Raw genomic sequence first — 16,753 nt, 5'->3', positions numbered from 1 at the left:
CACAATTGAACCCTTTATCAAACATATATTCAACAGCCTCTTCGTCCAACTGACTAATTTTGATTATGTGCCATCAAATAACAATTTGTATTCGATGTTCTCTAAATTGTATATTTTTAGGTGTAACGTTAGCACATTTCTGGCATGTCGATCACTTCCGGTTGCGAGTTTTGAGGTGACGGCTGGTTCTCTCCAGGGGGTTCTGCCGACTTTGTCATACATAAGTTTCCGGTCGTTGTTTGTCACGTTTTGACTCTTTATTTTGTTGTCTCCGTGTTTCCCGTGTGTTCCTAGTTCGGTTTTGTTTTAAAATTCGTGCTATTTGGTGAGTATTCGTCGGTCTTGTCATATCAGGTTTCCCTGAGGCCGACCCATCTTCCTGTCTTTGTGCGTGATCATGTTTATTTGTATTTTCTCCTTATTACCATCAGCTTTTATTTTCTCCACTTTTCCCCTCCACCCTCCTTCCATCCCTCCTAACTCTCCCCTCTGTTTCATTTCTTAAAATATATTTTTAAATCCAACAACAAAATAAACATTTTCCCTTCTCACCTTATACACCATGTAACTATGTGACTACCTGTACCGACTCTTTTTCTTCCTTCTCTACCCTCTTCCCCATCAATCCCATTCTGATCGTGAAGGTATTCACCACACACCTTCAGGACCTTTTCTTCAAACTTTTCCTTTACTCTTCCTCCCTCTTCCCTAATCTTCAAAAAAATAAAACAAAAAGTCTCTACCAATGCTTCAACCTCCCCTCTTCACCTGGTTCTTCTTCCTCTTCTTCTTCAATATCTTGCGTTCAATTCAACCCTTCTTTCATCCCATGTCTAAAAATTCCATCTGTTCCAAAGCTTCTTTTCTCCACTCTGTAAATTATTTAACACTCCATCCATCTCCGCATGTATTTAAAGGAATCTCTGACAAATTTTAAAAATCCCATTTTGCAATGCTTGTTCATCTTCCATTATTAATGGTTCTTTTTTTCCAACTTCTGTGCAAATTAATTGCACCTCCTTAAATCTACCTCCTCTTTACTCCTTCCCAGTTATACCCCCTCCTTACTCCTCCCATCTTGACACCAATCCGAGTATATCTCAACTGTCCTCTGCCTTACGAACAGTTCCTCCTCTGATATCCCCAACTGCATGGTTTTCAAACATCTGTGGGCTCCGTTCCAACCTAACAAATGTCTCGCACACTCATTCAGGACATTCCTCAATCTCTCAAACTCTCTCTCTCTGTTTCTTTCTTTCCTCTCAACACATCTCCCCCTCTTCCCACCCCCTCAAATCTTGTTTCTCTCCATACCTGCTCCCATCTTTACCAGACCAATACCCAGTCTCATCCTTACCCTCACCCCACCCTCTCACCCCTCCCTCTCAATTCATCCGCCTCCTCCTTCGTCACAGAAAACTTCTCTCGCCCCCCGCCCCAAAGCTTCCCCTCACTCATCCCAAAAGCTCCCCCTACACTCTTCTCCCCTCTGTCCCTTTTCCCAAAAATGTCCCCCCCCCTTGCCCTTCCCCTTCAAATCTCTCCCCTCACCCCTCCTCTTGAAATATCCCCCTTTGCACCTCCCCTTCAAATCTCCTCCCCACACCACCTTCTCAAAGCTGCCTCCCCCTCTTTCCACCCCCTCAAATCTCCACCCCCTCCTCCTCCCACTTCCTCAATTTTTGTTCCTCTGACCCTCTCCCCTAGCTCTTCTGCAATTGGTCATCAAATGTCAACAACTTTCACTACCTCCACCTCCATTCACTCTCACTACCCTCCCCTTCCATTCCATTCTATTCCCTTGGAACCATACTCTGTGCAGAGTTGGTGCTGCCTCAGCAGTTTCCTGGGCTGTTGGGTACAATCCTGGACGGGTCTCCACTCCGACCCAGGATACCAGCAAGCTGGTACTCATTTTGCCCACCTCGGAAGGATGACAGGCAGAGTCAACCCCACCTGGTATTAATTCAACAGCTGAGTGTGATTTGATCCCAGCATCCCAAGCCCACCACCCTAACCATTAAGCCAATACCAGGCAAACATGCAGGATGTTGATGCACAATTCCATGTAGATATTATATTAATTTATTTTCTATGTTGTAGGCTCAAATTAGTTTGGCATCTTTAATGAAAAGCTTTTAATTATGCGTCGATGACTTTGCCACATGCCTTCTTTACCATGCTAGGTGATTATTTCCTTGGTCTCTTTGCAGGATTTTTGAACGATTTTCTTGATATGTATTTTTCTCCTATAATTAAATTTAATAACAAACTCATTGTCATTTTTCCTGAACTAAATAATAATGCATAATCTGTCACACAAATTGCCAATTTGATGATGAAACGGAAGATTGACATTTGCCTGTTTATATATTCAAAGATATAATATGTGTGGGATTAAAACTCTTTATTCACCGAAAACATGACCTTCGATTGAAGTCAATTTCACACTATAAAACTGATACAATAATAGACTTAGAAATGTTTGCTCTTCTCGAAAGGAACTGGCCTTTGGGTCCTTCAAAGTCTTTGTTTTGTTCTAATGACTCATTTATATTGTCTTCTCTCTTCCACAATGCCTCTCACGCATTGATTCACCAACACATTTCTTGTCTCTCTGTTTGAGATTTTCACACCGACCTCTACATTTCTGTTCTGTTGTGGTGCAATCAATCCCTGTTTGACATTTCCATTTGAGTAAATGTTTATGATACTGTGATCCCAGGTATAAAGCCTCTATATTTTTCTAATTTATCCATTTACTCCTCATGTCCTTGCAATTTCTTTAAAAGTCCACTGGTGTCAAGCTCTTTGCCAAAAATGTGACATAAATAAAGTTCCACCATGACCCTTGGAGTGCTGATAAAGGTACCCACTGTTCCCTTGACCTTTCGGTCCCACAAAGTTGTCGGCTATGATCACCTTTAGGTGATTCCAATGCCCAAAACTTTTCTGATCTTTGCAACCATGTTTGCTTGCCTTTCCACTGTGTGTTTGCTCTGCACCAATATGTTTTACTGGATGTCCATAAATCTTTTTTGTTGTTTCGCTCATCTCTGAGAATTGCTGTTGGATTTCATAATGATTGCTGACAAAATTTACTCGAGTACATAATTTGTGAAGGGTACTTCATACACACCGAATAAAAAAAACAGATGATGAAACAGTGGAGCATTCGCTGAGGATTTGATTGGGGAAGTCATTATCTAACAGGCCAGCATCAAGTGTAATGGCTTGGGTGAATTTATAGCTGAAGAACAAGGCAGAAAGCTTGTGTGAATACAACGTCACAAAACAACTAATACTACGGATCACATGTACGGCCATTATTGTGCAAGCACACATTGCAGCGGAGATTGTAAAAAGGTATGATTGATAAGTAATTGTATGAACAACTACAAATATTTTGGCACTGAAAAAGAAAATGTATTGGAAGCTCTGGGTAAATACACAATTTGAACACTCGATGAGATATTTAAACTTTTAGGATAATACTTGTTTAAAAAACAAACTTTTGGCTCTTGTATGCACCTTTTAGTTGACAGAGTTACGGTGTCAGGACCATGGCAGACGAGTTAACATGTAACGTGGGAGTGCGATGTACACACGGCCTATAGATGCAGAAAAATCATCTTCACTTTCTCACCAATCGGAGCAACCACAAGCACACAACAACAACAACCACAATGGCAAGAACCACTCCGTCTTACGACGTCACGGATATGGGAACTGGATATCGTGATGTGTAGTGCCTACCTATTTTTATTGGATGAAAGTACAAACTTATCCAATGCTCTGCATGTGAAAATAACGTGCTGCATGTAATATGTATGAAGAGACAAGAATAAAAAATATTTTAAATTCCACTTTATGTCACAGCCCTTTCCTCCCAGCTGCATCTCTGGAAAGAAACAGGATTCTTTTTTTTTATACCTGTCCTCTGGTTGCACTTTCAATAAACTTACGAAAAAAAGTTTCCTTTTGATCGTTTCAAATTCAGAAGGCTAAGAGTTATGCCAAGAAAACAATGTAAAACTCACTCTATTCCATTTCATGCAATCCATTGTCTTGGAAAACAAAAGCATTTTTAAAAATGGAACCTGTTTTGTTAACTCCGGTATTATTCCTAAAACTATTTTATTTGGCTGAATGAACATGCACAAATATTTCATTTTCCTTCTTACGTAGCTCCTCAAAGAATGCCAGAACACAGGTTCGTTCAAACAGCCTGCAAAATAATCAGGAATGTATCATAATTAAAATGGCAAAAAAAATTTTTTTTAGAACAAATAGCAGTGAATGCAGAACAAGCAACGTAAAATATACAACATTTATATGCATTGTTAATTACACAACCTTGGTTTGAAATAAAATCACAAAACAATCTCGTCTCCGTATTGAGATACATTTCCTCGGATTTCATAGATTTGGGGCAGACGGTGAGTTTTTGAATCGTGCCGTGAACTGACACCATGAGATAAAGCCAACAAAGGGAATGTGCTCACAATGCTTTTTCAGCTCAATTGCTTCGTCGGTTTCTCCATTCGAATCATCTGAGATTAGCAGCTAAAAAGGATTTTCAATAAGCCGCGCATCTGAGTGCGGTTCCTTGGGTGAAGCCAAACACAAAACGGGTTTCGATACCGAGGGGATATGTGACACCAAAACTGTAACACGTACATAGACGTTTGCCGAACCGTGGCATCATCGCATGCCTTCTGGGTCGAGAAGACACTCCATTCTATGAATGAGAGATAGGCAAATAAGATGGGTGTAGTTTCTGAACAAAGGACCTCCGATGGAATTGTCACCGACAGTCGCATTAAGACTAGAAACGTGAAAGCATTAGCAGGTTCTCTCCCCCCTCCCCCCCACATAAGATGTGAAAAAAAATCCCAGTACAAATAAGAGCACGTACGTACGTACATGTCGGCTGGAGCTGGGTTGATTCCGTACAAAACCGGCGTTACATGGTTGTGAGCATCATTTTCGTCCGGTCACAGTTGTTTGGAAGGAGGGTGCCCTCGTGTGATAAAACAAATTAGGTGTGGAAGCAGCCCCAAAGTACAACATAAATTATTATGAAAAGGCACAAATAATAGCATGGTAAGTATACAACATATAATATGCTTTTTGTTCCATAATGCAAATCTACACAGGATGTCTACATGGCACTATGCTGTTCATGTCCTGTGGAAAGGAAAGCTTCTGGAAGTTTGTATTTTTTTCAGTCATTTCTCAACATTTTGACAAATGCCCCCTTGTTCATTTATTAGCTTAACATATGTATTTTGCTTAAATAGTGCACAGCAGTGCGACTGGGACACAGTGCAGATGGCGGGTGGGTTCACCCTCACACGGCAATGGGGTCCCGGTCCCGCAGTGCTCTTGTGCAGCCTGCCATGCGTAGTTCCTCCTCTGAACTAAACTGGCTTGTTGTGATCACAGATGACACAGAGTCCTGGCGGCCGTTGCCCGTCGTTGCTCGTGCCAAAGGGTAGGCGAGGCGTGCAGGTAAGACGCATGGGCCTGCGAGGCTGTGTCCGCTTATGGCAGAACCAGGAAATGTTATCCCATCACCAACAGGTGTAAACGAAGAATGACCCGCAGAAGTTAGTGAGAGAGGTATGCCCAGGAAGGGTGTGTTCTCTCCAATCTCAAAGTCGCTCTCCCCTTCCGATTCACCTCCAGAAGAACCAATGCTAAGCTCAGTACTGGAGCTCATTATGACGTTGGTGGAACTTGGTCCGAGTCCCATGATTCCAGCACCACCATTCCTGCGTTTGCCATTGCGCCGCATTGCTCTCCCTTTGCCCATGTTTGTGGACGAAGGAGCTGATGAAGTGGGAGGAAGTGGTGCTGACATTGGAGCAGAAAATTCGTACTCCTGTGTCGTCTCGTACTCTTCTTCCTCCAGAAATTGTGCAGGACTCGGTGGTATGCTGCTGCTGCTACCCCCGCGGATTAGATCAGGCCGACCCCGTTGGCGCCACAGTTTGGGACTGCCTGACATTGGCCGTGGGGAGCGCAGTCCAGGTGGGATGTCAATCAGGAGTCCATTGTGTCTTGGGAAGAGAATATCAACTGGAGAACTCCTGGAAGGGGTTGTGACCGCTGAGACATACCTGAACAAGAAAGGATGGTGTGGTTTGGCTTGATATTTCAGGAATGCAGCATCCTAAATTTCATATAATAATAATAGAAATGATAATAATCATAATAATGAATTACAATTTGTAAATTTAAATACAAACGTACATATCACACACACACACACACACACACACACACACACACACACACACACACACACACACACACACACACACACACACACACACACACACACACACACACACACACACACACACACACACACACACACACACACACACACACACCTGTTGTTGGCGATTAAGGTCAACTTTCTTTTCTTTACCCAATAACAATCCAGCACAAAAAGGATTAAGTAATTAAATAACGTGTGTTTAATCATAGAGCATGTCAACTACACTTTTAAACAGTTAATATCACAGTTAAAACCAAATGCATTGTTAAATAGTAATCCAGAACAAAATATGAAGTGCCTTTGTGCAATAAGGCCGATCGGGAAATACTCGTACTTGTAAAAAACTAGAAAGCAGACGTCACCAACAGATCAAAGCATGCATTGAGTATAGGCCAGGTGGCTGAATGCAGAATTCAATTTCCTGTTGCAAGGAACCAGAAGCAGATCATGTCAGGTACGGAAGCATGCGCCGGAGCAGCGCGTCGCTGTGTCCACAATTCACCGGTACTACAGGGACCTCCGTCTGGCCATCCACCAGCCAGATGCCTGGCCCATCCCCATCTCGTTGAGATGCTGATCAACATGCTGCAACCACGAGACACGTGGTCGGCCCATTGGCCTCCTCCACTCACGAGGCTCCCTTGCTGAGAGAATCTGGTGAGCAGGATCAGCGTCAGGAAAATGAGCCACATGTCCAAACAGCTGCAGCGGATGCTCATGGAATGTGCAGGTAACAAATCTCATTTGAGTCTCTCTCAGCAACTGCTCATTGGACACAAAGTCTGAACAGCGATAGCCAAGGATTCTCCGAAGAGACCTGGTACCAAAGGAATTAAGTCTCCATCTCAGATCCCTGGACAGAGTCCAAGTCTCACATCTGTAGAGCAAGACTGGAAGTACCAAGGACCTGAAGACTCGGACTTTCGTCCTCCCGCACAGGTACCGGCAGCGCCACACCCCATGATCCAATGAATCCATGACTCCCCAGGACGGAACCAGACGTCTATTGACCTCTGGCTCACAGCCAACAGAGGCATGAATATCACTGCCAAGGTAAAGGCGCTGTCACACCTTGCCGATTTAGCCAGCAATGGAAACGTATAAAAATGTATGTAAAACGTTGGCGTACGCTGAAATTTTGATATATTTTTTTTTAAGTTTTGGTCGTATTCATAACGTGTTGGTCGTATGCATACCATATTAGTAATGGGCAAAGAACGTTTCGTTGTCTTATAGATAACTTATACCAACGAATGCTTAGCCTGTTGTCGGCGTTCACAACCTTAGCCCAACGATAGTTTAACTTAGTCATAGCGCGCTGCACGTATCGCCGAACTCGTGGCGTAGCCTGTTAAAAACCTGCCGCACGCCGATTTAAATCATAACCGCCTGAAAATTGGAAGTGTCAACATCGCAGTCACACCTTGACGATTTAGCCAGCGTATGCCGACCTATGAAAAATTTGCCGAACCTTGCTGGCACACGTCGAATACGTTATGGGTAAGTTGTGTATACGTTAAGAGCACGCTGAAAAACAATGAAGTATGCTGTCATATTTCGTGGTACGTCTCGTACGTAGTGAAATTTCAAGCATGCTGAAAATTTTACGACGTACTCGCCATATGGCTCACACGTTCCACTACGCTGGGAATAAGTTGCATGCACGATATGCGATCGTTGATACACGTCGACACAAGTTCCTTGTACGTTACTTATAAGTCAAAACATGTCGAGGTAATGTTTAGCATACCCGAAACTTATTTTCTCCGTCAAGGCACATTTTCTTTTTTTTCTGCTTGACTCCGTGAAGGCACGTGACGAAATATCTGAAGTTGTTGTTTTTTTGTTGTTTTTTTTTTTGTTTAGTCTATCACGAATTTTAAAATATATTCGGACATTTGCTTTTAAGTTTCGACGTCGACGTGACAATATCCTCAAACAGAAAATATTCACAGAGGAGGAACTAAGAATAAGACATGAGCAAACTAAAGAGGCAATCGGACGTGACGTAATGGCACATGACGAAATATCGGAAGTTATTGTTGTTGTTGTTGTTGTTTTTTTAAACGCTGCCAATAAGCCATTATGCGGTAGATGTAAATTAGAAAAACGTTCAGTAAGTTCTGTGGTTGTCCGGAAGACGTCAATCAAATACGTCTACATACGTCAATATGCGTTGGAGGTACGTTACACATTGGTTCAAAGCACGTTACTCATAGGTTAGGAATAAGTTTTGGGTAAGCTAAGCATTACATCGACGTGTTTCGACTTATGAGTAACTTACAAGTAACGTGCCTCGACGTGTGTCAACGATCGCATAACGTGCCTCGACGTGTGTGCAACGATTGTGTAACGTGCCTACAACACGTTACTCATAGGTTATAAATAAGTTTTGGGTTCGCTAATCATTACCTCGACGTGTTTCGACTTATGAGTAACTTACAAGTAATGTGTGTTGACATGTGTCAACGATCGTATAACGTGCCTACAACTTATGGTCAGCGTAGCGGAACGTGTGAATCATACGCTGGCATACGTCATAAAATTTCAAGCATGCTAAAATTTGAGGACAACCGCAAAGTACAACGATGAAAGCCAGCGTACTACGATGTATGGAAGTGTTTTTCAGCGTGCTCTTAACGTATACAAAACTTACCCAAAACGTATTCGACGTGTGCCAGCGTTTTAGACAAATTTTTCATAAGTCGGCATACGCTGGCTAAATCGTCAAGGTGTGACAGTGCCTGAAGTGAATCTCTCCGTGAACTCAATATCCTCACCACAACCAGGTACAGACAGAATAGCAGCATCCAAGATGCCATGACAAGCCTGGATCTTAGTTTTTAATCCAAGCAACTCATAATCTCAGGAGCCCCATATCCTCATTGAGCACCTCGAGGGCCCCCACAAGGAAACCGAGAGTGTCCGCAAAGATGACTGCATCATCTGCGAAATCAAGGTCAGGGATCTTGACATTTCCAAACAATGCACTGCAGCTTGATCTCTCCAACATCCTCCCTAGAATCCAGTACATACAAGCACTGACAAGTGTGGGGGCCAGTACACCCCCCTGACGAACTCCAGCAACAAATGGAAATAAATCAGAGATGGTTCCACCACATCTCACAGCACTCCAAGTACCAGACTAGAGTTTAGACATCAAATTGATCAGTTTTGGTGGCACCCCACAAAAACCAAGAATCCTTCAGAGGGCATCCTGATTGACTGAATCAAACACTTTGCAGAAATCAACATAGGCTGCAAGCATCCCCTGCAGTAACTCTCATCTGCATTGGGTGAGGACCTGAAGGGCAAGGATACGGTCAATCGTTGACCTTTTTGTTGTAAAGCCTGAATGCTCTGGACACTGGTGCTCAAGCATATGGTGGCAAACCCCATCAATAATTATCCGAGCAAAGATCTTGCCCAGCACTGAGAGCAGCGTCACCCCTCGGTAGTTGTTGCAGTCCTGGCGGTCACCCTTTTCTTTCCAGAGAGAGACAACAAGGTCCCTCTTCCAGTCATTTGGGATGATGCCTGTGTTCCAGGCAGAGCACGGAACTGTGCATGCACCAACATGAGTAGAACATTTCCACCAGCCTTGAGAGTTCAGCATCGATGTCACAGATCCCAGGGCTTTACCACATTTCAACCGGTTCACCACAGCCTGCGTTTCCACAAGTGAAGGTGGATCACGCCTCAACTCCCTGAACAGCTCAGCTCTGCCATTAAGCCTGGCCCTGCGACTGGTCAATTGTATCCAATGTCCCTTGAGAGAAAATAATTCTTCTTCATCCTCCGGTGAGTTCCAAGACATCCATCAGCAACATCAAGAATGGTGGTCTTGAAGCCATTCTACAACTCTTCTGGATTTCCCCAAAGCATGCAGAACCCCCAAATCCCCACTCAGCCTGTTCACAAAATCCTCATCCAGCCTCTCATCCTTAAGCTTGCTAACATCCAGCTGAGGCTGGGATGGTACCATTCTCCTGGATTTAAGCTGAAACTTCAGAATTGCTGCCACAAGCCTGAGGTCGGTATTCAGGAATTGAGCCCTCCGGAAGACCTGCACGTCTGGATCATCCTCCCGTGACCATCAATGAGCACATGGTCAATCTCCTTTGCCACACCACCAGCGTTGGAATACCAAGTCCAGCAATGAGCCCATGGGTGCTGAAACCTGAACCAGCCACCCTCAGTCCATGACTTTTTGCAAAGTCAAGGAACTTAGTGTTATGCTGGTTCACAGTTCCAGACCCATGGGGACCAACACACGTCTCATAACCATTCCTATCTGTTCCAGTTGATGTATTGAAATCCCCCAAGACTAGAAGCGTATCTCGCCTGGGGAACTGATAAACCCCAGACTCGAGTGTGGTGTAGAATGCGTCCTTCACGGTGAGATCACTCGCCTCAGTCGGAGCATAAACAGAGACCAGGGGAACGACACCTAAGGAGTGACAAATGCATATTCTCATAACGCGCTCCTTGACCGGAATTACCTCAATTATCATTGGAGTTCACTTATTGGACACAGCTCCAGCAACTCTTGGGCATGGTAACCATCAGAGCAACCAGACCAATAGTAGGCGTAAACACCCACCACAATCTCACCACTATCTGGTCTTCGAACCTTTGAGAGTGCTGCAAAACCGATGATCAAATGCTTGAGCTCAGAAAATAACAGAGACAGTTGATCATCCTCTCTTTGGTAGAGGAAATTCCAGGCACCTACCCAAAGGGACCGCCTCAGGTTAACCCAAGGAGACCACCGTCTAGAGGACGACACCTGAGCAGCACCCTGACACACACTACCGCAATCTGACCCGGGAAGGTTTCCCCATGGTTTTCCTCCTATCATCAAAGAGTGGGGGTCCCAAAGGCTTTGCCGCGATCCCATCATTCAGTGAGCTGCCCTGTGAAGGGAAGCCGCACAGGAGGTACTCCCACGGAGTGGGGTTTCAGATTTCTTTGCGTTTTTGTGTTTTGCAGAGTGAAGTGTTTTACGGTGGCCGGAGTGCAAATCCTGCCACCAACCTCCTAATGAGAAGTAACCCAACTGCAGGAGGATGTCCACAGACACAGTTGGGCACGAGATATGGATGGCCTTTGGCTCACAAGGAGCTCCTCTGCCCTTTGACAGGTTTTGTTTTTAATCCTGCTGGGTGTCCATATCCAAACACACTCCTCACCCGGAAACCTGGTGGGGGAGACGGTTTAGTTGCCGACAACCCGTCTATGAAACAGGTTAGTACAGGATTACATGGCACCTGTAGCAAGTCACAGATCTGATCTGGCCTGACCTGACAATAAGCACTGTGAATACTTTTAACCATCTCAAATTACTTTCAAGAGTGGGAGGTAAGTATATAACTATGTCTGCAGCTTCATGGATAAATTCTTGAAAATGATATTACCGAAGCGAAGTTGTGACTTTTATGAAGATCTAAGTAAGATGCAATTCCTGTAATGAACTGAAACCATGAGCTGGATTCTGCCTAACAATAATAATGACACTCATTAAAGGACAATATTGTGTGCTGTGCATTTGTGGATGTTATTCATGCAAGATTACAAAATACAAAATCAATCTTAGTTCATTTGGAAAGGTTATCAATATTCCCGATGACTACTGGATGGAGTTTCCCTCTCTTTCTGAGTTTTGTTTCCCATTTGAATATATTTTTCCTCGTCAGTGGTTAACTTATGGAGGGTTGGCAGGATGACATAGAGGTACGCACACTCGCCTCTGAGCTGTCTAGCCAGGGTTTAAATCCCGACCCAACTATAAACTGTCATCCCGGTGTTTCACAGCCAGGGTGATTGATCAATGTGTGTGTGTGTGTGTCTTCCCTCGGATGGACGTTAAGAGGGCATCCCATATGCTAGCATTAGTTGGTGGACGTTGAAGATGTCACGGTATCTTTTGTGAAGAGTATGCGACCTATCTCCAACACAATGACCAAATTCCAAATTCCTGCCATAACCTGACCCAAGGGACCGAAGTGCAGAAAGATCAACTCCCATGTGGGTCACAACACCACTCAGCTGGGTATGCTCATTGGTTTGGTAGCACGAAGTAGTGTTGTACTATTATGATAGAAAAGGGTTGCAAAACACATATCAATCTTGGCTGGCCTTTCATATTTATTCTTTCTGCTTCATAAGTCTCACCCTATACTGATGTATGATCGGGGAAGGCTCATAGCTGTTGTAGGGTTTGGCTATATAATTAGTGCCCCCAATTTTAATGGTATCGCAGAGTTTCTTTGACCCCTCGGAGTACGAAACCACCATTAAGTTTTCTATTTATTTATTTATTTATTTTCTTCCTGCACTCCCAATTTCCGAAATTTCCAAGCTGCATCTCGAAGCCGGCTGAGACTTTCTGGAATGAAATTTTTCATCTATAATGTGAATAGAAAGTACATGGGGTTGACAAAATTATTTGACCTTTACCTAATTGAGGTCATGACCTCATTATACAATTTTTTATCATTTTTTTCACCAAAACTCGATGAAGGTTTGTCCAATCAGAATGAAATATGCTCTCTTTGGATAGCCCAGAGGAAGGCTCATTTACCTTTAATTTACGTCATTCCAGGTTAAAGGTCAAGGTGAAATAGCGGTCTGAAAAAAATAGCATGTTTTTGTCATCGTTGTTGGGGTTAGGGTTTGTTCTTTGGGGTCCTGCACATGCATGGTGTCCGTTAGCCTGAAGTTTGAGCTTTCCCATACGTCTGACCCACCCTAAATAGTTTCCTCTTAATCAGGTCATCCTGCTCATGAAGCCAAGGCGCTTCCCTGGACCATGAAAGTATGAAGTTGCAAAAAAAAAAAAAAATCCATTCGATCATTGTCTGCCCACCCCTTTTGAGTGGTGGTCCATGATAATGCCCAGTGGTTATCTTCTTCGCCTTCTTCTTTTGTGTGCAGCCCATGGTTGTGTTGCAGATGCAGTGCCCCCTGTAGGTTAGAGCAGGAATTTGTAACTTGTTCAGGGTGCCGGTGCTGGCTTGCACACTCGCCATAGTAAAGGACAATGTGGGATCTTTAACATCCACCAACTGATGCAGGCAGACGGGACGCCAAGTTCATTCATTGTCCATTCGAGGGACGGCATACATATTGATGCTTCGCCTTGTCTGTGAGACAGTTTATAATTGGGCTGAGATTCAAACCAAGGCGAATTGGCTCATAGGTGAGTACCTTTTGGTCATTCTGCCAGCCCCCTATGGATATCTATCTGTACCTCTATATGTATCTCCCCCTCCCTCTCCTTGTATCACCAACCGATGTAGTCAAGTATCCGCAGAAAAAACAACAACTTGTCTCAAAATATTTGTGAGTGACAGTTGTGGGGAGTTTTCGTGTAATGTTATTAAAGTGAATTGTGCAGCGATGCCAGATGGATGGACAGTATTAAAAGCCATTGTGCAAAATAAATAAATAAGTAAAAACATGTTCATACTGCAAAGGAATTGTTAAGGTACTGAAGTTTGATCACCAGATCAGATTTCAAGGGATGGATGCTCGATAACACTTGTGACATCTAATATGTGTCTATCCTTCAATTCAGGGCTATGGTCTAAACTAAAGTGAAAGCAAATGAAAATGGCCTGCAATCATTTAAGACCATTTTTCATGAAGATTGCCTCAGGGACTCCTTTTGGTTTCACTTGACATCATAGTTGAAGGATTGTTTTATTTCTTAACAAAACAACGCACTTGTGTCACCCATTGGTATAGTGCACAGTTTGGGCGCATTGACGACAAGTCATCAATATGATATTTTGGACCATTTGCAACGCAACAATGGACTGTGTCATAGCCATGGAACATCAGCTGCGTAAATTAGTGGAGAAACCCCCCCAAAAAACGATTTGACAGTTTGATCAAATATTCAGATGACAACATGCTCAAATAGGGCAGTTATGGACCAGGCTGCAGCGTTTACTTATTTTGAGCACTGGAATCTTGCAAATACGAGGATGTCAGTGAATTACTCAGATTTTCATTCAAGTAACTCACACGTGTTCATATCTATATGTCCGTCTCCATCCAGAAACGTAGATTGGCACCCCTGCATTGTGAGTTCATTGGGTGATAATCTGTATATAGATTTATTAATTCTGATAGAAAAAAAGCCGACAAAGCGTGCATGATGAACAGCGTCCAGGGAGACCATGGGTGGACGTGTCTGCACAGAACATCATCAGTGTAGACTAACTTCTCCGTGGTGATATCACATGATGTTAGATGACATTGCCAATGGAATTCGCATCAGGCGTGGTCCCTTGCACAGAGTATTGTCCCGAACTAACTAAACTTTCAAAAGGCGTCATGCAGGAGGTTTCTTTCAAATTCACAAAATGCTCAAAGATTCCCGAAAGGCCCATTTTTGTAAACGAATCCAACCTTACGCTAGCATTTCCAGAATGAAGGGGATGACATCCTGGCTCGTATCCAACATGACTGGCCCACAGGACTGGATGCACAATCATTAAACTTCAGGGGGATATTGTCTCAGAGCAGAGCCGTTGTACAGCGCAGACAACTGATTTCGGCCTTTGAAGTAGGACTAAAGTGATGAGCATTTCACGTGTTCCAGAAGCTGGACACCCTGGGTCAGGAGCCTGAGACAATGTCGAAGAATCTCGATTGTTGAGAGCCTGACACGACAAGGTGGTCAAGAAGTCTGTCCGAGCATGACTATACACACCAATGCGAAAGAGTTCGATGCAACACACATCAGGAAGCAGACATTGAGATGGGGCAAATTCATCTCACTCCTCAGGGATAAAAAAAAAAAGACCAGCAGTCCATCAAGGACATGGACATCATCAACAGACAAAAAGCAGTCGAGACACAAAAGGTATATTATCGCTGTGGGCTCAATGAAGGCTGTGGAGAGCATAATCGATTGAATCATCCTCGTCCGAGGATGAAGGAAGGTCTTTAAAATGAAACGAGGAGAAGGATTTTAAAAACTCGAGGTTACATCTTGTCATTAACCTCCGCCATCTTCGAAGATGGATGGAGGTTACTGTTTTCATCCCTTTCTGTTTGTTTGTTTGTTTGTTTGTTTGTGAACAGTATTACGGAAAAACTCCTCGACGGATTTCGACGAAACTTGGTGGGGGGGGGGGTCCAAGGATCATGCCATTAAATTTTTGACTTGTTCCCCCCCAAAAAAAAAATTGTTGGAGAAAATTTTTTTTTTTTGCATTTCTACATCTTTAAGTGATTTCCAACCCCCCTCAAAAAATTGTTTTTGCCCCCCCCAAAAAACAATAGAGAATTTTTTTTTGCATTTCTACATGTTTTAAGTGATTTCCAACCCCCCAAAAATTGTAACCCCCCCAAAAAACAATAGAGAATTTTTTTTTGCATTTCTACATGTTTTAAGTGATTTCCAACCCCCCCCAAAAATTGTAACCCCCCCCCCCAAAAAAAAATTGTTAGAGAAAAAAATTATTTTTTTGCATTTCGACATATTTTAAGTGATTTCCAACCCCCCCAAAAAATTGTTACCCCGCCCCCACAAAAAAAGAATTTTTTTTTTGCATTTCTACATGTTTTAAGTGATTTCCACCCCCCAAAAAAAAATTGAGAAAAAAAAATTTTTGCAACTTTTTTTTCAACATAATTTCGATTTTTTTTTTTGCGTTTTTACATGTTTTAAGTTATTTCCAACCCCCCCCCCCCCAAAAAAAAAAAATGGAGAAAAGAACTATAACTCTGTCAGCACTGTTGACATCATATTTAATGAATAAGATATAAGGTTCACTTGAGTGACCCAGCAGTATTGGCGGCGGAGGTTTTGCACTCTCCCGAGTGCTCCCCCTCTAGTTATCAATGTTTTCACTCAACATTAGTTGTTGAAAAATCAAAAAAAAGATTAAGCAGTGCAAAAAAAGATTAACCAAAAACCTTGATGCTCTTTTCTGTGGAGGCAAACAAATGTTACTTGACGGCATTGCTTGTGTTCAGAAGCGTTGGTTTGTTTCAAATTCACGAAAATTTATTTATCAATAACCATTTTTTAATCATCGTGAAAGTTCGAAAAGTATCATCATTTTGCCGGATTTGATCATTAAAATGCACTGCGGCACACTTTGCCGCTCATAATAAGAGTGTTTTGTATTATTCATGGTTGGAGTTTCTCTCAATCCGAACGTTATTTGCATTGGTGTCAAGGTAATCTTTCTGTTGTTGCTACTGCCGATGTGAGGGTCCGTGATGCTGTAATTAAGCCGAGAAGAATAGCTTATAAGTATGGGCACTAACCTCCGAGGAGCTACGAGCATCTATTCTGGGTTTGAATCTCGACCCTGATGTAAATTGTCAATGTGGTGTTTCACTTGCAGGGCGAGGCATCAATGTGCGTGCCGTCCCTTAGACAGACATGAATCCGGAAGACCCGTCTGCCTGCACCGGTAGTTGGTGGATGGCGGATGTTAC

At 43.1% G+C, this 16,753-nt stretch overlaps 1 protein-coding gene across 12 annotated transcripts in view; it reads right to left on the bottom strand.

Moving 5' to 3' along the window:
• Window positions 1–3,736: 3,736 nt before the first annotated feature.
• Window positions 3,737–16,753, bottom strand: part of LOC147027227 (pro-neuregulin-1, membrane-bound isoform-like) — a 1,384,261-nt gene continuing 1,371,244 nt past the window's right edge. For all 12 annotated transcript variants that reach the window (XM_085883477.1, XM_085883478.1, XM_085883481.1 and 9 more), the window contains one exon: window positions 3,737–6,125. In XM_085883477.1, coding sequence (XP_085739603.1) covers window positions 5,354–6,125 — 772 coding nt within the window. In that variant the 3' untranslated portion in view covers window positions 3,737–5,353. The remainder of the gene's footprint in view (window positions 6,126–16,753) is intronic.

This window comes from Eptatretus burgeri, chromosome 5 (genome assembly GCF_056783735.1).
Source record: "Eptatretus burgeri isolate ZD-2024b chromosome 5, Ebu_testis_v1, whole genome shotgun sequence".
Taxonomy (NCBI): Eukaryota; Metazoa; Chordata; class Myxini; order Myxiniformes; family Myxinidae; genus Eptatretus; species Eptatretus burgeri.
Note: the sequence above shows the minus strand (reverse complement) of the source record. Positions and strands in the feature narration are given on the sequence as shown.